Source organism: Chanodichthys erythropterus, chromosome 4, assembly GCF_024489055.1.
Source record: "Chanodichthys erythropterus isolate Z2021 chromosome 4, ASM2448905v1, whole genome shotgun sequence".
NCBI classification, from domain to species: domain Eukaryota; kingdom Metazoa; phylum Chordata; class Actinopteri; order Cypriniformes; family Xenocyprididae; genus Chanodichthys; species Chanodichthys erythropterus.
This window is the reverse complement of record NC_090224.1, coordinates 23241376-23267789: the sequence shown is the minus strand read 5'-3', so window position 1 is coordinate 23267789 and position 26414 is coordinate 23241376. Positions and strand designations below refer to the sequence as shown.

The 26414-nt window shown below is 37.0% G+C and overlaps 2 protein-coding genes across 2 annotated transcripts; both read right to left on the bottom strand.

Annotated features, from left to right (window-relative positions):
- Positions 1–5781: 5781 nt before the first annotated feature.
- Positions 5782–12640, bottom strand: lrfn5b (leucine rich repeat and fibronectin type III domain containing 5b). Its single transcript, XM_067383363.1, has 2 exons — positions 10311–12640; positions 5782–7903 (listed from the first exon to the last, which is right to left on the bottom strand). Exons 1-2 carry the CDS (start codon positions 11705–11707, stop codon positions 7003–7005), a joined length of 2298 nt encoding a protein of 765 aa, XP_067239464.1. The 5' UTR covers positions 11708–12640; the 3' UTR covers positions 5782–7002.
- A 5252-nt stretch (positions 12641–17892) lies between these two features.
- On the bottom strand, positions 17893–26306 carry LOC137019289 (sterile alpha motif domain-containing protein 15-like). The gene is made up of 3 exons (XM_067384584.1): positions 24324–26306; positions 23681–23779; positions 17893–22120 (listed from the first exon to the last, which is right to left on the bottom strand). Exons 1-3 carry the CDS (start codon positions 24393–24395, stop codon positions 21947–21949), a joined length of 345 nt encoding a protein of 114 aa, XP_067240685.1. The 5' UTR covers positions 24396–26306; the 3' UTR covers positions 17893–21946.
- Positions 26307–26414: the final 108 nt, after the last annotated feature.

The window sequence follows — 26414 nt, the reverse complement described above, 5'->3', positions numbered from 1 at the left end:
AACGTTTCTTTTGAATGTTGTAGTAACATTTATAAACGTTAGACAAACATTATGGGAACGTTTCTTTTGAATGTTCTAGTAACATTTATAAAACGTTAGACAAACGTTATGGGAACATTTCTTTTGAATGTTCTAGTAACATTTATAAACGTTAGACAAACATTATGGGAACATTTCTTTTGAATGTTCTAGTAACATTTATAAACGTTAGACAAACATTATGGGAACGTTTCTTTTGAATGTTCTAGTAACATTTATAAACGTTAGACAAACATTATGGGAACGTTTCTTTTGAATGTTCTAGTAACATTTATAAAACGTTAGACAAACATTATGGGAACGTTTCTTTTGAATGTTCTAGTAACATTTATAAACGTTAGACAAACGTTATGGGAACGTTTCTTTTGAATGTTCTAGTAACATTTATAAAACGTTAGACAAACGTTATGGGAACGTTTCTTTTGAATGTTCTAGTAACATTTATAAACGTTAGACAAACATTATGGGAACGTTTCTTTTGAATGTTCTAGTAACATTTATAAACGTTAGACAAACATTATGGGAACGTTTCTTTTGAATGTTCTAGTAACATTTATAAAACGTTAGACAAATGTTATGGGAACGTTTCTTTTGAATGTTCTAGTAACATTTATAAAACGTTAGACAAATGTTATGGGAACGTTTCTTTTGAATGTTCTAGTAACATTTATAAAACGTTAGACAAATGTTATGGGAACGTTTCTTTTGAATGTTCTAGTAACATTTATAAAACGTTAGACAAATGTTATGGGAACGTTTCTTTTGAATGTTCTAGTAACATTTATAAATGTTAGACAAACGTTATGGGAACGTTTCTTTTGAATGTTCTAGTAACATTTATAAATGTTAGACAAACGTTATGGGAACATTTCTTTTGAATGTTCTAGTAACATTTATAAAACGTTAGACAAATGTTATGGGAATGTTTCTTTTGAATGTTCTAGTAACATTTATAAAACGTTAGACAAACGTTATGGGAACGTTTCTTTTGAATGTTCTAGTAACATTTATAAAACGTTAGACAAACGTTATGGGAACGTTTCTTTTGAATGTTCTAGTAACATTTATAAACGTTAGACAAACATTATGGGAACGTTTCTTTTGAATGTTCTAGTAACATTTATAAACGTTAGACAAACGTTATGGGAACGTTTCTTTTGAATGTTCTAGTAACATTTATAAAACGTTAGACAAACGTTATGGGAACGTTTCTTTTGAATGTTCTAGTAACATTTATAAAACGTTAGACAAATGTTATGGGAGCGTTTCTTTTGAATGTTCTAGTAACATTTATAAAACGTTAGACAAGCGTTATGGGAACATTTCTTTTGAATGTTCTAGTAACATTTATAAAACGTTAGACAAACGTTATGGGAACGTTTCTTTTGAATGTTCTAGTAACATTTATAAACGTTAGACAAACGTTATGGGAACGTTTCTTTTGAATGTTCTAGTAACATTTATAAACGTTAGACAAACATTATGGGAACGTTTCTTTTGAATGTTCTAGTAACATTTATAAACGTTAGACAAACGTTATGGGAACGTTTCTTTTGAATGTTCTAGTAACATTTATAAAACGTTAGACAAACGTTATGGGAACGTTTCTTTTGAATGTTCTAGTAACATTTATAAACGTTAGACAAACGTTATGGGAACGTTTCTTTTGAATGTTCTAGTAACATTTATAAACGTTAGACAAACGTTATGGGAACGTTTCTTTTGAATGTTCTAGTAACATTTATAAACGTTAGACAAACTTTATGGGAACGTTTCTTTTGAATGTTCTAGTAACATTTATAAACGTTAGACAAACGTTATGGGAACGTTTCTTTTGAATGTTCTAGTAACATTTATAAACGTTAGACAAACGTTATGGGAACGTTTCTTTTGAATGTTCTAGTAACATTTATAAACGTTAGACAAACGTTATGGGAACGTTTCTTTTGAATGTTCTAGTAACATTTATAAACGTTAGACAAACGTTATGGGAACGTTTCTTTTGAATGTTCTAGTAACATTTATAAACGTTAGACAAACGTTATGGGAACGTTTCTTTTGAATGTTCTAGTAACATTTATAAACGTTAGACAAACGTTATGGGAACGTTTCTTTTGAATGTTCTAGTAACATTTATAAACGTTAGACAAACGTTATGGGAACGTTTCTTTTGAATGTTCTAGTAACATTTATAAACGTTAGACAAACGTTATGGGAACGTTTCTTTTGAATGTTCTAGTAACATTTATAAACGTTAGACAAACGCTATGGGAACGTTTCTTTTGAATGTTCTAGTAACATTTATAAACGTTAGACAAACGTTATGGGAACATTTCTTTTGAATGTTCTAGTAACATTTATAAACGTTAGACAAACGCTATGGGAACGTTTCTTTTGAATGTTCTAGTAACATTTATAAACGTTAGACAAACGTTATGGGAACGTTTCTTTTGAATGTTCTAGTAACATTTATAAACGTTAGACAAACGTTATGGGAACGTTTCTTTTGAATGTTCTAGTAACATTTATAAACGTTAGACAAACGTTATGGGAACGTTTCTTTTGAATGTTCTAGTAACATTTATAAACGTTAGACAAACATTATGGGAACGTTTCTTTTGAATGTTCTAGTAACATTTATAAACGTTAGACAAACGTTATGGGAACGTTTCTTTTGAATGTTCTAGTAACATTTATAAAACGTTAGACAAACGTTATGGGAACGTTTCTTTTGAATGTTCTAGTAACATTTATAAACGTTAGACAAACGTTATGGGAATGTTTCTTTTGAATGTTCTAGTAACATTTATACAACGTTAGACAAACGTTATGGGAACGTTTCTTTTGAATGTTCTAGTAACATTTATAAACGTTAGACAAACGCTATGGGAACGTTTCTTTTGAATGTTCTAGTAACATTTATAAACGTTAGACAAACGTTATGGGAACATTTCTTTTGAATGTTCTAGTAACATTTATAAACGTTAGACAAACGCTATGGGAACGTTTCTTTTGAATGTTCTAGTAACATTTATAAACGTTAGACAAACGTTATGGGAACGTTTCTTTTGAATGTTCTAGTAACATTTATAAACGTTAGACAAACGTTATGGGAACGTTTCTTTTGAATGTTCTAGTAACATTTATAAACGTTAGACAAACGTTATGGGAACGTTTCTTTTGAATGTTCTAGTAACATTTATAAACGTTAGACAAACGTTATGGGAACGTTTCTTTTGAATGTTCTAGTAACATTTATAAACGTTAGACAAACGTTATGGGAACGTTTCTTTTGAATGTTCTAGTAACATTTATAAACGTTAGACAAACGTTATGGGAACGTTTCTTTTGAATGTTCTAGTAACATTTATACAACGTTAGACAAACGCTATGGGAACGTTTCTTTTGAATATTCTAGTAACATTTATAAATGTTAGACAAACGTTATGGGAACATTTCTTTTGAATGTTCTAGTAACATTTATAAAACGTTAGACAAATGTCCAAACAAATAATTTCAGAAAAAACACTCCACAAACGATGCATAAATAATGTTTTTGTGCTAACGTTTGAGAACATTATTAAAGACATAACTTTGAACAAACGTTCTATTAATGTCACTGGAAGAACGTTTGTTCCCAGCTTTGAGAGAACGTTCCCTGTTAGCTTATTCCAGAATAAAGATCTCTACAAACCCTCTGACGGTTATTATTAGAAGGATCAGACCATTATGAGGCAACAAAACTACACTTCCCATCATCCTCTAGAATACATCTAGAGTCTTTTACTCTTCATTTGTTCGCAGTGGAGCTGAAAGCATCCTGAGTAGCATAATTCATTTGATTTTCCATGTTATTATTATTATTATTATTTTTATATTACCCAGTTAAGTATTTTGTGCTGACGGTCATGATGCTGGAATTCGGTGTCAAAGGTCATGAGGTGAAATGCAGTTAATAGACATTCAAGACCAGCTCTCTCTGAATAATTACATTAATCGTGTGGTTTTAATTCAGATCCAGAACAGGAAAGTTAAACTTCCCACTCTGTTGTTTTGTATTCACGATGGCACTTTCTCAGGAGGAGTAATCACATTCAATATTAACGAAGATGTTCGTTCAAAGCACATTTGCCTCCATTAATAATGCATACGCTTGGAATTGCTTCTGCGCATATTATAATTCTGTTTATAATTTCTCTGCACAGGTATGAAGATTCTGGAGATGTGTTCCAGAATCAGTCATGTCGTTTATTTGCTGTCCTTGTCGTATAGTTGGTTAATTGCCTCATGAATAATGCAGCAGGACAGAGTCTGATGATGATGATGTAGCCGAAGAGTAAACATTAAAGAGTGCCTCGTCATTGCTTCTCGTGCACTTTATTAAAAAGCATATAAATTTCTCATGAAATCAAAATGTATTTTCTGAAATCGTGCTCATCTTCTCTTGCAGTCGGTTCTGTAACACCTGATATCACAAGCTCATCCATTCTGTGATCTGTCCACAAGCATGACCGTCTCACTTATAGAGGTGAAATGGTTCTCTTATGGACGGACGTTGGTCTTTAACCTTGAGACAGAGAGAATGTAAAGCCGTCTCGAGTCTGAGTGGAAGGTGAATCACAGGACTCTTCTTTCATCGCCGCCTTTGAACAAATAAAGGATTTCGCTGCTCCTGAGGAACGCAAGGATTAACACTTCTAAAAATAATTACCCAGCATTCAGTGCTGGAGGCAATCACTACGAGATGTTCTGCTTCATCAAACACATCATCTTCACCTGGTCGGGTCGGATCTTTGCAAGACTGCATTTGATCTTAAGTGCTATTTTGCAGTGAGATTTGTAGGCAGTCCCTGTTAAATATCAAACGGAGAAATTTGATTGTAAAAGCCATTCTAGCTTCAGCAGACCGATAATGTTCTCAAAACGCTCTGAAATGTTTCAGGTGGACGTTTGACTGACCGTTACTATTTACTTCTTGTTTCAAAGTGTTCTGAGAACATTCAAAAGTAACGTTCCCATAATGTTTGCAAAATGAAAAAATGGTTTGACCCGTTCACATCAACAATGACAACTATTTTAAAAATTGTTCTTACTTTAAAAGATTCGTTGGAATCACTTTCAGAACGATTTTTGTTCCAGCTGATGAACGATAAAGACATTGACAGCCAATCAAAATCAATCCTGATTTAAAGAGTTTGAGCATTTAAAGGATTAGTTCACTTCAGAATGAAATTTCCAGATAATTTTTTTGATGAAAACATTCCAGGATTTTTATAGTGGACTTCACTGGGGTTCAACGGGTTGAAGGTCCAAATGTCAGTTTCAGTGCAGCTTCAAAGAGCTCTACATGATCCCAGACGAGGAATAAGAGTCTTATCTAGAGAAACCATTGGACATTTTCTAAAGAAAATGAACATTATATACTTTTTAACCACAAATGCTCGTCTTGCACTGCTCTGTGATGCTCCACGCATGACGTAATCATGTTGGAAAGGTCACGTGATGTAGGCGGAAGTACCGCGGTAAAACTCCATCTCATTTTTGTCCTCCAACTTCAAAATCAACACTGGATCGGTACTTGCGCTATAATATAATATAATTATATAATTTTTATATTTTTTAGAAAATGGCCGATGGTTTCTCTAGATGAGACTCTTATTCCTCGTCTGGGATCATGTAGAGCTCTTTGAAGCTGCACTGAAACTGACATTTGGACCTTCAACCCGTTGAACCCCAGTGAAGTCCACTATATGGAGAAAAATCCTGGAATGTTTTCCTCAAAAACTGAAGAAAGAAAGACATGAACATCTTGGATGACATGGGGGTGAGTAAATTATCAAGAAATTTCAATTCTGAAGTGAACTAATCCTTTAAGGCTTGTTCACACCAAAGACAACAACTATAAAGACAGATCTTTCTCAAATGAAAAGATTTGTTGGAACAGGGTTACCAGATTTTAATGACAAAACCCACCAAAAATTGCTACTCAAAACCCAATCATGTTTCAGGGGAGTTCCCTGGTAAAAATCGCATTCTGCTGCGTAAAATCTGTGTTTTTGACAGGGTTCCCCTGGTAAAATTTGTATTCCAGATGCTAATGTGGTTATAGTTATTGTTCTTGGTGTGAACGGGTCTTCAATGTTCACAAAAGTTAACAATACTCAATGTTTTGAACATTCAGAAATAACGTTTAACGTTTTTGTAATGGGAACATCCTTGAAACCCATCTCAGATTCTTCAAAATCATCATGAATCGTTGATTTATGTATTAAAACGTTTCAGCAGAAAATTCAACTCTTATTAGAAAACATATTTATATCTAATGCACAACGCATAATTAACATATGAACACGTGTATCATTTTCACATTTTATTTTACACAACGTAACATGTTTGTATGCAGTGTCTGTATTATTCCATAAAACAAAGAAATATACAAGTCATAGTATTATTTTACTATATGCAGGAAACAGTATTTAATTTGTGCTTAAAAAACATCGGCTTGTACAATGTCCTTTCGATCCACGTCCGATTTCAAAGTCTGATACTCGACAGTCTGAGACTATACACTGCAAAACATCATGTTCTTCCTCAGTTTCTGTCTTGTTTTCCAACATCTAAACATTCTCAAATCAAGATACATTTACTGGAGAAGCAAAATGACTGAAGATATTAAGTCTTGCTTTCTGAATTCTGAGTTTGTGCTTAAAACGAGAACAAATATCTGCCAATAAGCTTAATTCAAAGGGAAAACAAGATTATTTTTCATTAGCAGATATTCATTTTTTCAGACTTAATATCTTAAGACTTAATAAGTCATTTTGCATCTCCAGTAATTGTATCTTAATTTGAGAATGTTTAGTGCTGGAAAACAAGGCTGATGAAGAGCATCGATCGCAGCGTAACACATAAAGTGGCCTGGAACGCTATTAAAACCACAGAAGTGAAGTGCAAAATCCTCCATTATAATGTGCTTTCTAGGACCCACTCCGACTGGGTCAGCGAGGATCTCCCGCTGCGTCTCTCTCCGGCGTCCATCTGGGGAATATCCCCGCCGCTCATTGATAAACTGCGTTTGGAGCGGTTCAGGCTGCCGGACGGGTGCTGGTGGCTCATATACGCGGGCTGTTTGCACGAGTCTACGTTGAGGGAGTGACGGCGGCTCACCCGCACGCAGCCCACGGGCACCGTCTTGTAGTGGTGGAGGTTCTGGAGCTGCGCTCGTCTGGACGCCGGCGTCACCATGGTCGAGTAGGCGCGTACGGTGGGACGCACCTTGGCCGAGTTGTTCTTGTTGGTGTTGTCCGGCTCTACGTTGATTTGCGTGTCCGCGCGCACCGGACGTAGCGGGCTAGGGGAGGCGGGATGCCAACTGTGGCTCGCCGCGGACGTGGTGACTGTGCAATCCGGAAGAGCAGGTTTGGAAGTCCGGGACGGGGCCGATTCCGTCTGCGGCGACACCTTCCGACACGCATCCGGACCCAGGATCTGCTTGGACATGGACTTGATGACGCCGCAGACCTGCAGCTCGGACTGCGAGCGAATGTCGCCCAGCTCCACACCTTTATCCGCCCCTTCCTGCTGGCACACTCGGTAGCGCACGATGAGGAAGATGATGAAGGCCAGCACGGACGCGACGATGACGCCGCCGATGATGACCACGATGGTGCCGCCGAGGAACTGTGACTGCATGAAGTGGCAGCGCAGGTACTGCGGCTCTGTGGCGAAGTGGACACAGCCCACCACGCGTGTGGCCGTGAGCGTGGTCATGGCGTCGTCGTAAATGGCCAGAACGCAAAGGTCGTACATCGTGCCTGCCGCCAGATTGTTGACCGTGATGCTTTTACTGGTCGGAGGAATCATTCTGCAATGAGAGAAACAGCAATCAACAAACATGCGTGATGGCTAGAACAATGTGCAAAGTGCTTAGCTAGTACACTACTGAAGGTGTGTCTCAATACGTGGATTTGTGCATCGTTTTGTAGTAAAAATTGTATGAGTAATGAAAGTCTCAGAAAGAAAAAGTGCACTATGCACTTAATTAACCGAAAAACGTTCATGGTTGCAGCTTTAATTATGTACTGAAGGGGGAGACAAAATAACCGTATAAAATTCATACAGTAGACGGTGGAGTGCATAGTGTCTAGTATTTGGGACACAACTTGAGAACACAATCAATAAGTTGCTGTTCATCATCTGATCTTGTTTGGGATGTTCTGATTGGAAGAATTTAACAAATCTTTTTGCTCTTTTGAGAAAAACGATAAATCAATTTCAAAACTCAACAAAAGCATTTGAATTATTATTTGAGCATTGAGAATTTGATTTATTTAGGTTCTCTCAAAGTTATGATCAAACGTTCTTCCAGTAACGTTAACAGAAAATTTGTTCAAAGTTATCTGGTCTTTGATCATGTTCTTAAAAACGTTAACACAAAAACATTTATACATCGTTTGTGGAATGCTTTTCTGAAAAGTTTTAGTTGGACGTTTGTTTAACGTTTTTTAAATGTTTCTACTTGATTTAGAACGTTCAAAGAACATTTAAAAGTAACGTTCCCATAATGTTTGCAGAATGATACAATGGAGCATTTTCATAACTGAAATGTTTTTGATCTCTTGAACATTTAGGGAACATTCGGAAATAATGTTTTCAAAACGTAATGGAAAAGTTAGATGGGTCACGGCCTTTAAAGACATGCTTTATAATTGAATTATATAATTATATTATCTACATGTACAAATAGATAAAGTGCAATAAACAAGTGCAGTTTATCTGTGCATTAAAAAAACAAAGTTTCGTCTGCAGTGTCTTGATGAAAAAAAATGATAAATCATTTTCAAACCAGTCCAACAAAACCATTTGAATTATTATTTGAGCATTTATTTTAAAAATTTGATGTACTATTTGAGCATTTGTACATTTGAGCATTTTTAGTATTATCATTTTAGTATTAGGAAAAACTGTTTAAATAGTTGTTTTAAGGACTTTTCAATTTTCTTTTTAGCTATAAATTAAATAATAATAGGCTACTAAACAAATGAAAAAAAAAATACAGAAAAAAATAATAATTATTATTAGTATATTATATTATTGTAATAGCAAAGAATTGAACAAAAGACCTTTTAAGGAAGGAAAAAGAAAAAAATGTAATTACCCCCCCCCCCAAAAAAACAGCTCAAAAGAGTCATTCATTCAGGAATCAGTGACATTCATCATGTTGTATGTCTCTGAATCACTAAAACGAATCAAGTCACTTGTTTGGGAATCATACTACACTTATTGCGCTGTATGGTTTTGATGGACTATAAAGAACCGGCTCATAAGAGTCATTCTCTCGGGTCGAGCTGTGGGTTCAATAGCTGTTGCGCGCTGCTGCATAGCAATTGAGGAAACGCTGTATTTCAGTCTTTTCTGTCTGTGCAGGAGGAACAAGGCATGGTGCAACATTAACTGAACATAACTTTATATGGCTTTATTAATAAAAAAATGTTCTCAACCCTACTCCTCATCTGAAGGCGATTTTGTGAAGCTTATCTGCAGTCCGGCAGAGCAGAGCATGTAGTCATAAAGCCATAAAGCAGCAGCCTCTCTGTCGTTCCCAGCGGCTGTAAATGAGACTCGGAGCCAAATCTCCCTTCATGAGCCGCTGAAACCCTGCAGACCGTTTATATTACTGCTGCTCAGTTAGTGCACTTTCTTCTCTCCTCCACCATCATTTTTATAGTTCGTACGGCCAGCTGAGCTGCTAGGGAGGCGAGAAGTGCTGCTTCACCAAATACACTTCACAAACCTGCCGTACGTGACTCAACACATAAATCTGATCATTAGATAAAGCCAGGTTCAGATTTTGTTGGCATATTAGAGTTAAAGTTTTTTACAGAGGGGATTTTGGATTACTCATTTTTATCACTCCATAAATCATAAAATACTGTCAAAAGACAGAAAAAAATGTTTTAGAAATAAAATGTTAATTAAATATCATATGAATAGTATAAAAACAAACCCCTCAGTAAAAACCTTCAGAATACAGACAGGAATAAAACTGTAAATTTTGGTGTGTGTAAGTGCTGCTGAAGTGGAGATAAAAACTTTTAAAGCTATATAGTGCAATTGAAATCTAGACGCAAATAGATAAAAATAACACTTAAAATTGTATTCTATGAAAATCCAAATAGCCCAAAAAAAAAACAGAATTGACCAGTACATGAAAAAACAATGTTTTGCCTGCAGTGTCTTGCCTTAAAGGTGTATAAAAACCCAAGTCTTACCTGTAGACTAACGAGTCATCATAAGTGCCATTGTATTGGACCTGGAACATTCGAATCCCTGGAATATTCCGCTGAAAGTTGAACTTGACCAGAGCCGTGGAAGAGGTGATTTCAGAGATCAGGACCCTCTTCTCCTGTCCACCCTTAGTGTTGCCCATCGAAGAGCCTCCGTCTCCGCCAGTCTTGGCAGAAGTCGCGATGTCGGACGATCCCGGGTCCGGCTCCTGGACTAAACTGGTGTCGTTGGTGAAATGCGGAAGTTTGGTGATGGTCAGATCCACCGTTTGCTGAGCCTCTCCAGACGGGTTTGAAGCCACGCAGGTAAAAGATCCAGAGTCCTTCACCGTGCTGATCAGGATATCCAGGGTTCCGTCGGCGTGGATGACGGTACGACTGGAGTTGAACACCAGCTTCCCGTCGGGAGCGATCCAGTGGATGACGGGATCCGGGTCGCCACGGGCTTTGCAGCGCAAGGAAACCTGCTGGCCTTCCAGCGCGCGGGTTTCCTGCGAGTGTCGAGTGATGAGCGGCGGCTCGCACAGGAACTCCTCCTCGGAAACGGTCCAGAAATAGCGTCCGGCGAGATGCTGCGGCGCCGCGCAGGTCTCCAGGTCGTCCTCGCGCCGCAGCCGTCTGAGCCACAACAGCTCGCAGTTACAATGCAGCGGGTTTCCTCCGAAACTCAATGCGAAAGACGTCGGGCCCAAAATGCCTGACGTAGCCAGAACACCTGCGCGCTGGAAGACCGGATCGGGCGGAAGCTTGTGCAATTTATTGGAGGTGACGTCCAGCCGCTTGAGCTTCTGAAGCCCGGAGAAGGTTCCTTCAGGGATGTAGTTGATCATGTTGTGGTCCAGGTTTAAGGTGTGCAAGCTGATCATGAGCTGGATGGCGATCCAAGGCGCACTTTCCAGGTTGTTGTAGGACAAATCGAGTTCTTCCAGAGCCAGGAGGTCGTTGAACGCTCCTATGTGGATGTGTGTGAGCTGGTTGTTGTTGAGAATGAGGTGGTGCAGTTTGGACATGCCGCTAAACGTATCGTTCGTTATGTGCGTCAAGCGGTTGCTGTCCAGATGAAGCGCGCGCAGGTTCTCCAGGTCGTTGAAAGCATGAGGCGCAACGGAGCCTATCGTGTTCCTCGAGAGAGTCAGGTCCACCAGTTTGGTCATGTTGGCGAAATCCTTGCGCTTGATTCCCGTGATGAAATTGTCCCCCAGTCTGAGCTCGACGGTGCGTCTGTCGATGTTTGGAGGGACAAACAGCAGCCCCTTTTTATCACACAAGGTTGCCAGATTTGGGGACAGAACCTGGCAGATGCAACGCTTGGGACAAACTTGGATCTTCTGGGCTTTCAACGCCATTACAAGAACCATCAAATAAACAAGTAGCATCTCCATCTGGGTTGCGGGTATTGGTTAAACAACCTGTGGAGGAAGCAAACAGAAAGATGTGAGTGTGAAAGATTTTGATTTTATTGACATATTAGAGCTAAATGTATTACTGAGGGGATTTTTGATTTCTCTTTTTATCACTCCATTAAATACTGTCAACAAACAGAAAAGAAGTTTTAAGAATAAAATGTTAAATAAAGATCATTTGAATAGATATAAAGAAACCCCTCAGTAAAAACCTTCAGAATATCAACAGGATTAAAACTGTAAATTTTGGTGTGTGTAAGTGCTGCTGAAGTGGAGATAAAAACTTTTAAAGATATGCACTGCAATTGAAATCTAGACGAAAATAGATAAAGTGCAATAAAATAAACACTTTCTGAAAAGCCAGATAGCTCTAAAAATCTAAATATACCAGTTAGAAAGAAATTAATACATCAAGGACACATTAAATTGATCAAAAGTGAAAGTAAAGACATTTATTATGTTATAAAAGATTCTATTTCAAATAAATGCTGTTCTTTTGAACTTTCTGTTCATCAAAGAATCCTGAAAAATAAAATGTATCACAGTTTCCACACAAATATGACTGTTTTCAACATTGATAATAATCATAAATGTTTCTTGAGCATCAAATCATCATATTAGAATGATTTCTGAAGGATCATGTGACACTGAAGACTGGAGTAATGATGCTGAAAATTCAGCTTTGATCACAGGAATAAATTACACTTTACTATATATTCACATAGAAAACAGCTGATTTACATTGGAAAAATATTTCACAATTTTTACTGTATTTTTGATCAAATAAATGCAGCTTTGATCACAGGAATAAATTACACTTTACTATATATTCACATAGAAAACAGCTGATTTACATTGGAAAAATATTTCACAATTTTTACTGTATTTTTGATCAAATAAATGCAGCTTTGATCACAGGAATAAATTACACTTTACTATATATTCACATAGAAAACAGCTGATTTACATTGGAAAAATATTTCACAATTTTTACTGTATTTTTGATCAAATAAATGCAGCTTTGATCACAGGAATAAATTACACTTTACTATATATTCACATAGAAAACAGCTGATTTACATTGGAAAAATATTTCACAATTTTTACTGTATTTTTGATCAAATAAATGCAGCTTTGGTGAGCAGAAGAGACTCTTTCACAAACATTAAAACAATTACAATTAAACATTAAAAGAAATCTCACTGACTTCGAAGATTATTGGAGTATGTTTTATAAGAAAATACCATTTCAGTTTTTGTACTTTGCCGTTTCTTAATTTCGTCTATGCCAGTTTCTTTTTTTGTCTTGCATTGACCTATTTTCTATAAAAAACAGAACATTGGAGCAGTATTTGCTTTTATTGCAAGTCAATTTAGTCTAAAAAATGTGTATGCGACCCGCTTGCTCGATGAGTCATCATTGATGTTTATTTAAATGTCTATTCACGAATGTGTCTATTTTAAAGGAATGTTTCGGAGCATAACAGATGACGTCAGAGCTACAAGACTTTGTTTTTCTGCTATCTTTAATACATGTACAAACAAATCAAATAATCATGTGCAAACAATTATTTCTCACAAAACATCATATCTGAAGCTTTCTGGGGACATTTATACTAAAGCTCAAGCTCTGTTTTTGATATGATAATGTTGATCCTTTCATCTTTGTGTTTGGTAAGATGAAAGACTCATCTGGCCGTCCGGTTACTCATCAGAATTAGTCTGATGTCTCCAAAGACCGAGTGGAGACAAAGAGCATCAACACAGATGCCACACGAGGAGAGACGCGTCATTGATTTCGCTCAGTTCTTCATAGCCGCTCGTGTTTCTTATTACTCGCACAGGATGAGAAACATATTCTCTGAATGACTCTAAAGTCCTTGAGAAGATATAAGATTTCAAACCAACTACGGTTTTGATTAGAATGGTTCTTATGAATGTTTAATCATATTATTCTGTCTCAGATAACAAAAATGTGTTCTACGAATGTTCCCATTAATTATTTCTTAATGTTCTATAAACGTTCAAAACATCCAGATTTTTAAATGTTTTAAAAACATTTTTTCTTGGCTATACGAACGTTAAGGGAACATTCCATTCTTCAAACATTATGGGAATTTTACTTTTAAATGTTCTGGAAGAACATTTGTTCATAACGTTGAGAGAACCTTGCCACAACGTTCCCTGTCAGCTGGGATGTACGTTTACAGAGAAACCTTGAGCGTTCGCTCCAATTTATAGGCTGAGGAGTGAATGTTTCTCGCTCTGATCGAGCACCTAAAATATCAGCAGATCAGTTTTGTCACTGCTGTCGTTTGTAACCTTGGAAATTCACGTCTTCTGAAGAAGTGACAGTGTCACGGCTGATAAGCCTTTCAACACAGTGCGCTGCGAATGCATGTGATAATAACCTGCCATACATCACGCCTGTGATCATGAGAGAGGCGGATCATTAGACTGTCATGGCAGACAATAGAGGAGTGAGGCCTGCATGTAAAAATAGACAATAAAAGTGAAGTATGGCAGCGACACCTGACATCTGACAGCGAGACAGACGGTGCAGTGAAAAAGGGGAGCGTGCTAAACTATACAATGCATGAAATAAACAACACAAACATCCCAAAGATCGAGTCAATTCGTCTTTGTCACATAAAAAGGCCAGAGCTTTAAATAATGAGCCACTGAGTAAACGCAAGAAGGTCTCATGATATCTATATGTATACGTATAACCATAATGTACTCAAATAAATGACCTCTCTTGTCCGTGTTTAACAGGCGGGTGATGATGTCACACTCTCTGCATATCAAATGACCTTCCGATCAGCCGCTTTATTGTTGCTGGTGTTGTTTGCCAACCAGCTGGCTGCATTAGTTGGCAAAGCTTCTGGATTTTCAGTAGTCGCTGCTTCCCCTCCGAAACACCGCTGTGAATGTGCTATTGCGCGGCTCAGAGAGAGAGAGAGAGATTTTTTCTGTTTTATATCCTATTTTTCCAAGCCAACGCTCACTGAGCCGTAAAAGAAACAGCATGACGGATCTCCCGCGAGTCACTTGTGTTTGGAGACGTGCGTCGGAGAAGGACAGTGAGGATACCGTATATAAAGACAGCGGAGTTTGGGTCTGTAGGACATGACTAATGCAAATACATTCAAATGAGCGATTCACAGACCTAATTAAACCCGTTTGATTAGTTTCGGGTCCCGTTGGCTTCCATTGTATGGTCAAAAAACATAATGGAAGTCAATCAAAAGTGTTTGATTCCTAACATTCTTTAAAATATCTTCTTTTGTGTTCGGCAGAAGGAGAAAAGACATTCAGGTACAGTAAATGATGACTATACTGTCCCTTTAACATGATTCTTGCTTCTAGTCATCCACATCTGCTGAATTTATTTGAATATTATTCCAGTTTATCTAAAAAGAAACAAATGTTAGCCATATTTGGGGTCTGTACAGCCATTCACAAACCTATAATGAAGCTAACAATACTCTAAGCCACTGCTTTTCAAGGAATAAAAGTACAGGTACTCATGATGTCGTTTGATATCATTTGTTCTCCATAAATATCTTCTGAAGTTACAGTTTTAAGTGGTTCAACACTGAAAGTCTGTAGCTCCGCCAACAAAAATATATTGTAGGAATGTTTTAACGTTCCCATTACATTATTTCTGAATGTTCTCTGAAAACATCCAGTGTTTAAAATGTTTACAATTTTTTCTTGGTTATGCGAATGTTAAGGGAACGTTCTATTGTATCGTTCTTCAAACATTATGGGAACTTTTAAATGTTCTCTGAACGTTCTGAAACATTTAAGTAACATTTAAAAAACATTGGATTAACGTCCAACTAAAATGTTTCCTAAATAAATAAATGAAAAACATTCCAATAAAACGTTCCATGAACGAGGTAAAAATGATGTTTCTGTGCTAACATTTTGAGAACTTTTTATTACACTAAAAATACTGGGTCAGAGGTTGGGTTGTTTTAACCCAGCGATTGGACTGTTTTAACCCAGTGATTGGGTTATTTTAACCCAGAGATTGGGTTGTTTTGACCCAGCGATTAGGTTGTTTTAACCCAGAGATTGGACTGTTTTAACCCAGTGACTGGGTTGTTTTAACCCAGAGATTGGACTGTTTTAACCCAGCTATTGGGTTGTTTTAACCAAGAGATTGGGTTGTTTTAACCCAGCTATTGGGTTGTTTTAACCAAGAGATTGGGTTGAAATTAACCAAGAGACTGTTTTTTTTTTAACCCAGAGACTGGATTTTTTTAACCCAGCGAATGGGTTGTTTTAACCCAGAGATTGGAATTTTTAACCCAGCAATTGGGTTGTTTTGACCCAGAGATTGGGTTGTATTAACCCAGAGATTGGGTTGTTTTAACCAAGAGATTGGGTTGTTTTAATCCAGCGATCGGGTTGTATTAACCCAGAGATTGGGTTGTTTTAACCGAGAGATTGGGTTGTTTTAATCCAGCGATCGGGTTGTATTAACCCAGAGATTGGGTTGTTTTAATCCGGATATTGGGTTGTTTTAACCCAGTGATTGGATTTTTTTAACCCAGCGATTGGGTTGTTTTAAGCCAGAGATTGGGTTGTTTTAAGCCAGAGATTGGGTTGTTTTAAGCCAGAGATTGGATTGTTTTAATCCAGAGATTGGGTTGTTTTAACCCAGAGATTGGGTTGTTTTAACCCAGAGATTGGATTGTTTTAACCCAGAGATTGGGTTGTTTTAACCTAGAGATTGGTTTTTTTTAACCCAGAGATTGGATTTTTTTAACCCAACGATTGGGTTGTTTTAAGACAGAGATTGGGTTGTTTTAAGACAGAGATTGGGTTGTTTTAACCCAGCGATTGGGTTGTTTTAACCCAGAGATTGGATTTTTTTTAACCAAGAGATTGGGTTGTTTTAACCCAGTGATTGGGTTGTTTTAACCCAGAGATTGGATTTTTTTTAACCAAGAGATTGGGTTGTTTTAACCCAGAGATTGGGTTGTTTTAACCCAGAGATTGGATTTTTTTTAACCAAGAGATTGGGTTGTTTTAACCCAGTGATTGGGTTGTTTTAACCAAGAGATTGGATTGTTTTAATCCAGAGATTGGGTTGTTTTAACCCAGAGATTGGGTTGTTTTAATCCAGAGATTGGATTTTTTTAACCCAGCGATTGGGTTGTTTTAACCCAACGATTGGGTTGTTTTAATCCAGAGATTGGGTTGTTTTAATCCAGAGATTGGGTTGTTTTAACCCAGCGATTGGATTGTTTTAACCCAGCGATTGGATTTTTTTAACCCAGCGATTGGATTTTTTTAACCCAGCGATTGGGTTGTTTTAATCCAGAGATTGGGTTGTTTTAACCCAGCGATTGGGTTGTTTTAAGCCAGAGATTGGGTTGTTTTAACCCAGCGATTGGGTTGTTTTAATCCAGAGATTGGGTTGTTTTAACCCAGTGATTGGATTTTTTTAACCAAGAGATTGGGTTGTTTTAACCCAGAGATTGGGTTGTTTTAACCCAGAGATTGGATTTTTTTAACCAAGAGATTGGGTTGTTTTAACCCAGAGATTGGGTTGTTTTAACCCAGTGATTGGATTGTTTTAACCCAGAGATTGGGTTGTTTTAACCAAGAGATTGGGTTGTTTTAATCCAGAGATTGGGTTGTTTTAACCCAGAGATTGGATTGTCTTAACCCAGAGATTGGATTTTTTTAACCCAACGATTGGATTTTTTTAACCCAGTGATTGGGTTGTTTTAATCCAGAGATTGAGTTGTTTTAACCCAGCGATTGGATTTTTTTAACCCAGTGATTGGGTTGTTTTAACCAAGAGATTGGATTGTTTTAATCCAGCGATTGGGTTGGGTTATTTTAACTCAGAGATTGGGTTGTTTTAACCCAGTGGTTGGGTTAAATGTTTGCAGAACCTGCTGGGTAGTTTTATTTAACTCAACTGTTGTTTAAAAATCACTGTATTTCTGGCTTAAAATGAACCCAAAATATGTTGGAAGTTTAATGAATAATAATTAAAAATTTATTAAATTGCTTATTAATACATCTTCAGTTTTTGATTATTATTGTTGCCTATAGTAATTATGTGTCTGATTTTAATTTCCAACATATTTTGGGTTCATTTTAAGACAGAAATACAGTGATTTTTAAACAACAGTAGAGTTAAATAAAACTACCCAACATGCTGGGTTAAAACTACCCAATCGCTGGGTTTGTCAATTTTTTTAACCCAAACAGCATTTTTTAGAGTGTAAAGACCAGATAACTTTAAATAAACATTCTGTTAACATTACTGGAAGAACGTTTGTTCATAACTTTGAGAGAACATTGACACAACGTTCCCCGTTCGCTGGGTCATTCATGTTTAAGTTGCACGCCAATGGTTTACAGCATACTGTAGGTTATTTCCCCCTTTTGCTTGTATTATGTCTTTACATTTGGATAATACACGCCTTCTACAGTCTGAGCGTGATTTTATAAACCTCATGAGAGATGCACGAGGGTCGTTTGGGATCACATTCTTTGCAGCAGAGAGAGATGTGCGGCTATCGGGCTATAACAGCTGGTTTTCTGCAGTAAACCCAGTCCATTCTCTTATTCCTTTGCTTTGACTGCCAATGGACAGACAGACAGACATAAATGATTTAAAGAGCGACACATGCCATACAGATGAGACGGCAGCTTCACTGCAGGCCTGTCGCACTTTAATGAACCGCCCAGACAGTTTTACTTCTGGAATGCCTTGTGTTCTTGAGTGAAACTGAATATTTAACAGAAGAAATGTAGGGGACAAACAGTTTTGGGTTCATTGTACGATCAAAAAATATAATGGAAGTCAATGGGAACTGAAGCGGTTTGATTCCCAACATTCTTCAAAATATCTTCTTTTGTGTTCAGCAGAACATACAGGTACAGTAAATGATGGCAATTCTCATTTTAGGTACAACATTTTCCAAGATTTGAGCCTTTAACAGCCTTTAACATTGGATCCAACAAAGGGTTAAATAAAATTAACATGAAGAAGGGCTCGTTTCAAATCCCTGATGTTGGTAAATCAACCAGTTACTACCAATAGAAGAGCCTGTCTTTAAATGTCAATCCTCTCAAACAGTGATGAGAGTATTTTTCTTGCAAAAACAAAATAAAAAACAAAGAAAAATGTCATTTCTCCCTGAACAGACATGAATTAAGACACCCGTTCTGAAGGCCAGTGCTCATGTGAGATGATTTACCTTGATCTGCCACTCAATTAAATGTAAAACTGCAGTAATGGAACAGCATGTCTGTGAGATGGCGTGATTCCAGCACAATAATACACTGAACATTCATTTCGCATGATTTATTGCTAATGAAACATGATGCATCCATTTCAAGTGCGCTTCCAGCAGGTAAAGAGAATTAGCGACCTTGCAGTGTTCTGCATTCGCAAAAATATTATTTTACATCGTGTTGTCACCCTTCTCAAACCTGCCCTCAAGATCTCAGTATCTGATGAAGACGCGCATCTGAAGATGGAGAAGCATCAGGGAGGAAATCTCATCATTTACCTGTAGAAGGGATCAGCTTTGCTTCATAGAGGCAAAGCCCGCCGTATTTACACCGAAATCTTCCAAGTCACCGCATTTTCAGCAGGTCCTCCTTCTTCCAGATGACCCAAATAGATCCCTGGACATCAGATCCTCCCGCATCCGGCTCCTCCGATGCCCTTCCACATGTGCATGACTTATGAGCTAATTAAACGCCTCTGTGTGGTGTATATAATCATTAGGATGTGTCTGTTCTCCTTTAATAAACCCGCAGACAGCTCCAGCCGGGATCGCCTCTCCGCAATACGCCTGCATGCACCCAAATTACCAATCCTAGTACGGCGAGGGCGAGGGCTATGAATATTAATTAGGTCATGCTACAGTCTCTTGGTAACCGTCCAATTGGACGGCGCTCTCTGGAATATTAATCAAACGACGTTGACGTTGAGACGTTTCCCTCCAATCATGTATAATGTTAAAAAAAATGTTATGTTTTAATTCTCACTATATATATTTGGCGTTATAGGTTGTGTTCCAATGGCGAAGGCTGTCTATGAAATACTAATTAAATATATATTGTTATCTGTTGTATTAGTGTTTATTTTAACACTTTACATTCTAAAAAATGCTGGGTTAAAAACAACCCAAGTTAAGGGACAAACCCAGCGATTGAGTTAAATGTTTTATTTAACTCAACTACTGTTTAAAAATAACTATATGTCTGGCTTAAAATGAACCCAAAACATGTGTGTTTTAGACTAGATGTTTGCAGTTACTGACGATAATGTGTGTTTATCTGTGTGCGTTGCTATGTGTTTGCCAATGTGTTCTGGGTGGTTGCTAAGGTGTTGCTATGAGTTTTGTTTGCTAGGGTGTTACTATGTGTTTCCTAATATGTTCTGGGTGGTTGTTAGGGCGTTGCTATGTGTTTTCTAATGTGTTGTGCGTGATTGCTAAGGCATTGATATGGGTTTTGGTTGTTAGGACATTGCTATGTGTTTCCTAATGTGTTCTGGGTGGTTGCTAAGGTGTTGCTATGCGTTTCATAATGTGTTCTGGGTGGTGGTTGCTAAGGCGTTGCCATGAGTTTTGACTGCTAGGGTGTTGAAATTAAAAATCAGACACGTAATTACTAGAGGGAACAATAATAATCAAAAGGTGAACATTTATTAATAAGCAATTTAATAAATGTTTAATGTTTAATATTATTTATTAAACATTTATTTCCATTTATTAAACATATTAATAAATGTGAATCTCCAACCTATATTGAGTTCATTTAAGCAAGGAATACAGTAATTTTTAAACAAAAGTTGGGTTAAATAAAACTACCCAGCAGGTTGGGCAAACATTTAACCCAATCACTGGGTTTGTCCCATTTTTAACCCAACTTGGGTTGTTTTTAACAAAAAACCCCCCCAAAAAACAATAAAGTTTATTTGTTAACATGTTAGCATAACTAACAATAAACAATACTTCTGCCGCATTTATTAAACTAGTTAATGTTCATTTTTAACATACATTTTTTTAAAATTAATTGTGAACTAACATGAACAATTGTATTTTTATTAACAAAGCTTAATAAATACTATTGCATTACATTGTTAGTTCATGTTACCTAATGCATTTACTAACTATAAAATGTTTCCTGTATTTTATTGTATAATACTATATTGTTATATAATATTAATTTGGTGTTGTTGACGTTACGTTGTTGTCGTCCAATGGGGAAAGCGCAGCTCTAGAATATTAATCTAGCTTCGCTGACGTTGAGTTCTTCCCCTCCAATAGCGAAGTGTGGTCTCATGAATATTAAGTAGCAAGCCTTCCCCATAGTAGGGTTGAGATTCTTTCTCCAGCGGTTTGTCAGAGAAAACGCCTTTCTGGAGACGAGAACGAGCTGCGCCGATTCGGATCGGATCTAAACAGTCCGATGTTTTCAGATGGGTGTCAGTCAACAATGATGAGCACGAGACACATCATCAGCACTGATCTGAGATCAATAAAACATGCATGTGCCCGTGCGTGCCTCAGGAGGATCTGTGCAAATCTTGCGTTTTCTCACGCAACAAACCCGATCATTAGACGTGTTTACTGTCAGTGCACTGATCCTCCTGTGAAACTCCATCATGAAATCAACAGAGTAATGGTGAACATCTCCCTCAAGATACATGCTGTAGTTTAAAACAATGGATTGCAGAATTTTAGCATTCAAATATATGCACTTTTATAAATGTAAGGGAGATGCAGAGTTAGTTGTCAGTATCTATCAGGTTTAGAGTCAGAAATGCATGCTTTGTTGCCTTTAAACAGTTAAAAACTCCTAAATTATAATCATTTTTAAAGTAAACCACACTAGTCATTACTAACTCATCTCAAGACAGTATTGTTCACATCACGTTCAAGTGTTCTAAATTTATACAGTTTTATTGATTGCAATTTCTATTTCTGTACATCACTTACATTCTTTTCTGTTTCATGAGTTGTTTTATGTTTCGAGCTTTAAACACTTATAATAATTAGTGAAATATGACAATAATAATGCCTTATGTTCAGCATGTGAACATCTGTTTAATGCAGGATTCGTGTTTACGGACTCCAGTTGTGATTCTTCAAAATCATATTGTAGAAAACACACTGAATGTTCAAGAGCTGCTCTTTGATTGATTGATTGATTGATTGAAGCGGGTTTATTTGCTCTTGTTAATGAGGAACTGCTCATATGTGAGGGAATCTGTCTTCTGGCCGGTCCTGCTCTTCATCTTCAGGAAACCTGTCAGGTCATCATGAGGGGAATCCGCAATGCTCCGACTCCAGCGCGGCTCAGAGACCCTGAGCAGTTCTCCGACCCGAGCTGAGATAGTCTGAGAAACAGCAGACACATGTTTGCAGTTACTGACGATAATGAGAGTTTATCTGTGTGTATTGTTTCCTAATGTGTTCTGGGTGGTTGCTAGGGCGTTGCTATGTGTTTAGGTTGATAGTGCATTGCTATGTTTTCCCAATTTTTTTTTTTCATTTAACCTTTTTTTAACCAGGCAAGTCATTAAGAACAAGTTCTTATTTTCAATAACAGCCTGGCAAAACTCAATGTGTTCTGGGTGGTTGCTAAGGCGTTACTATGAGTTTAGGTTGCTAGGGCATTGCTCTGTTTTTTCTAATGTGTTCTGGTTGGTTGCTAAGGCGTTGCTATGAGTTTTGTTTGCTAGTGCGTTGCTATGTGTTTCATAATGTGTTCTGGGTGGTTGCTAGGGCGTTGCCATGAGTTTTGATTGCTAGGGTGTTGCTATGTGTTTCCTAATGTGTTCTGGGTGGTTGCTAAGGCGTTGCTATGAGTTTTGTTTGCTAGGGTGTTGCTATGTGTTTCCTAATGTGTTATGGGTGGTTGCTAAGGTGTTGCTATGAGTTTAGGTTGCTAGGGCATTGCTATGTTTTTCCTAATGTGTTCTGGGTGGTTGCTAGGGCGTTGCTATGTGTTTAGGTTGATAGTGCATTGCTATGTTTTCCCAATGTTTTTTTCATTTAACCTTTATTTAACCAGGCAAGTCATTAAAAACAAGTTCTTATTTTCAATAACAGCCTGGCAAAACTCAATGTGTTCTGGGTGGTTGCTAAGGTGTTGCTATGAGTTTAGGTTGCTAGGGTGTTGCTATGTGTTTGCTAATGTGTTTTAGGTGGTTGTTAATGTATTACTATGTGTTTCCTAATGTGTTCTGGGTGGTTGTTAAGATGTTGCTATGAGTTTAGGTTGCTAGGGTGTTGCTATGTATTTGCTAATGTGTTTTAGGTGGTTGTTAATGCATTACTATGTGTTTCCTAATGTGTTCTGGGTGGTTGCTAAGGTGTTGCTATGAGTTTAGGTTGCTAGGGTGTTGCTATGTGTTTGCTAATGTGTTTTAGGTGGTTGTTAATGCATTACTATGTGTTTCCTAATGTGTTCTGGGTGGTTGCTAAGGTGTTGCTATGAGTTTAGGTTGCTAGGGTGTTGCTATGTGTTTGCTAATGTGTTTTAGGTGGTTGTTAATGCATTACTATGTGTTTCCTAATGTGTTCTGGGTGGTTGCTAAGGTGTTGCTATGAGTTTAGGTTGCTAGGGTGTTGCTATGTGTTTGCTAATGTGTTTTAGGTGGTTGTTAATGCATTACTATGTGTTTCCTAATGTGTTCTGGGTGGTTGCTAAGGTGTTGCTATGAGTTTAGGTTTCTAGGGCATTGCTATGTCTTTCCCAATGTGTTGTGGTTGGTTGCTAGATATATTGATTAATTTAATTGCCCAATCATCCAAATTGATATTATTTTTTTCTGTGTCATGCAGTTTAAATCTCAGAACATATTTCCAGTATTGAAATGTGACATTCATGGATGACTATGTGAAAACATCATCACTTTAAATAAAAAAAAATAAAAAAAAATCGTTGGCTTCACCTTCATATGCTGGAAGTCGGTGATTCCCAGCCGTGGCAGGGTGATGCAGCTGACATGGATCAGTTTTCTGCCTGTGATGTAGTTCTCAGTGAAACCCGCCTGAGGGAAGAAGCATTCACTGAGATCACGACTGTCATTAGTCCTGAACAAACATGTGCTTTCTCAGTGTCATGTAATGGACAGCAGCAAAGAACACGCCTTTCTAGACTATATTTCAGCATTTTAGCTGATGCCAATATATATATATATTTATCAAATATAAAGATCAGTAAAGCCCAGCTGCGTGAGTCAGTGAATCACATCCAGACGTCGTCTTCTGTTGGCATGAAGGCAGCAGATATTGCTGATGAAGGAAAGTGTGGCGTTTTCCCTCAGATGATGCTAACAAAGCACAACTGAATAATGATGACAAAGCTTTATGTTGAGTAAATGCTGTACAGCAGAGCTTCTCGACTGATGGATCCCGACCCAAACACTGATCTCAGGTCTGTTCTGCTGGGTCACACGCAGCAGGTACACTAAACTACACAAGATCATGTTTGTTACCTTTGCATTATAAATGATCTCTCCTTCTCTAATCACTATATTTAAATAATATCTTGAAATATAATCACTGTGTGATGGATTTTAAGTAATAGTTCACCTTATACTGGGGGAATCCGATAGACTCGATCCAGTGCGCCACATCCTGACAACTCCAGTGCAGGAACTCCATGTTGTGTTGTGTTGCTATGGAAACCAGTCAACCAACCCAACAGAACTCTTCACTGAGCAGATAGACAGATAGATAGATAGATATACAGATAGATAGATATACAGATAGATAGATAGATAGATAGACAGATAGATAGATAGAGTTCTCCTCTGTACACTAATATGAAACACACCGTAGTTAAACACATTAACTGCTGTTGCTATGCCAACCGTGGGACGCTTATAGAACAAACACAAAGTGCAGATGTTCCTTTTCATCTGGAAACAACACAATTTTGTGACTTTACTGACATGCTTTAATGTTGCACAGACTGATTTCTCTGACATGAAAGAATAAAATTGCAGATGTTCATTAGTTCTCATGTCTGATCATGACAGTGAAATGTTTCAAGCTTATTCATATTCTGTTGGAGGTTGAATAGAAATGTACAAATAAAAACATGTTTCACTGACATTCTGAAAAAACAAATCTGTGAATTACAATCTTCTTTTAACTCACTCACATTTGACCTTTGACATCTGGCTGTTTATCTCAGAATCATGAAATCTTTGTAAAGACTTTTATGCAGCTTCTGGATATACAGTGAGCAGAAAGATGACCGGATGCATTTGATCCTCCTGAAAGACTGTAAATCTCTGGACATAAAGCTGTTGTTCTTTCATGCAAGCATCATTTCATAAGATTTCACTTCTTTAAACATGTTAGTTAAACAAAAGTCTCTCTGCAGGAGTAAATTCAGATGTTTTCTCCCATTGAAACACTACAGGCCAATATGAGAGATATTTACTTATATGCATAATATGTAATTATATATATAATATATAATTTCTTTGTCTTTTTGAATGGACTCAATTATGTTGGCATTACTGGAATTGGAACGGCATGGACCGTTACCAATTTGTACTGAAAAGCAACGGTCCTAGTACTGAGCCTTGCGGTACTCCATACTGATCTTGCTTTTCACCCTGTACTTGAGTCAGTCCATGAAAACGGTATGATTTGGACTTACACATTCTTACTTTTCTCAACACCCCACAACATTAATGACGTATTTAACTTCCTGAGAAACATATTTTCCCATCTCATGCATCAAATCCCTATTATTATTGGTCATTATTTTAAGTTATGGACACTATGGGAGCTCTCTAAATATTATTATAAAATGTATTTGTGATAAAATCAACATTTTCCTATCAATCAGATGACCCTCACACTAATTCAGTCATTGCAAATATAAAAGTGACATAAAATCTCACACTTTTGCTACTAAAGCCTGAAATGGACATTTTTTGTGACAGAAAATCATCATTTCTAATCAAAGACTTCAGAATTTGAACTGAAATCAGTTTTCTTATGATTGATCTGAACATTTCAGACAGAATTTAACTTTAAATTACTTTTTTTATAAACTTAACAAAAAATAAATAATAATAAAAATGTAGGTGTGACGGGGTTGAGATTTTTTGGCCACTGCTCTAAATCTAGTGAATAAATGGAGATCACATGACATGCGTGACATTAAGAAATCATGAATAATGTTGATCATTTTCACAAGTAATAGTTTTCTATCTTTAATTGATGTAACGAGTCGTTAAGCTCGACAAACACAATTTCACAACATCATTTAGTTATAATTATTAAAGAAGGTGCTAACTCGCCTGTGTCTGCTCACAATGATGTCACTTCCTATTAATGATGTCACATAAGTGTCAGTTGATTATGGTTTGTGTCACGGGGTCGAGGGGTTACTGAGGTACGTAACGAAATCATGTGATTTTAATGAAAAAACATTACCAGCAAAAAAGCACAGATGGATATTTATGGGAATGGCAAAATGAATGGACTTTTCCCTCATTTTATTATTCATATCCCAAGAACACTTTCATAGAAGGCCTCGTGGGACGTGACAAAATCAACTGAAAAAAACTAAATAATTTCTAATATGAAGATAATGTTTAAAAACATGACATACATTTTATTAAAGGAGACATTTCAATTAATACAAAAAGCTTTTAAAAA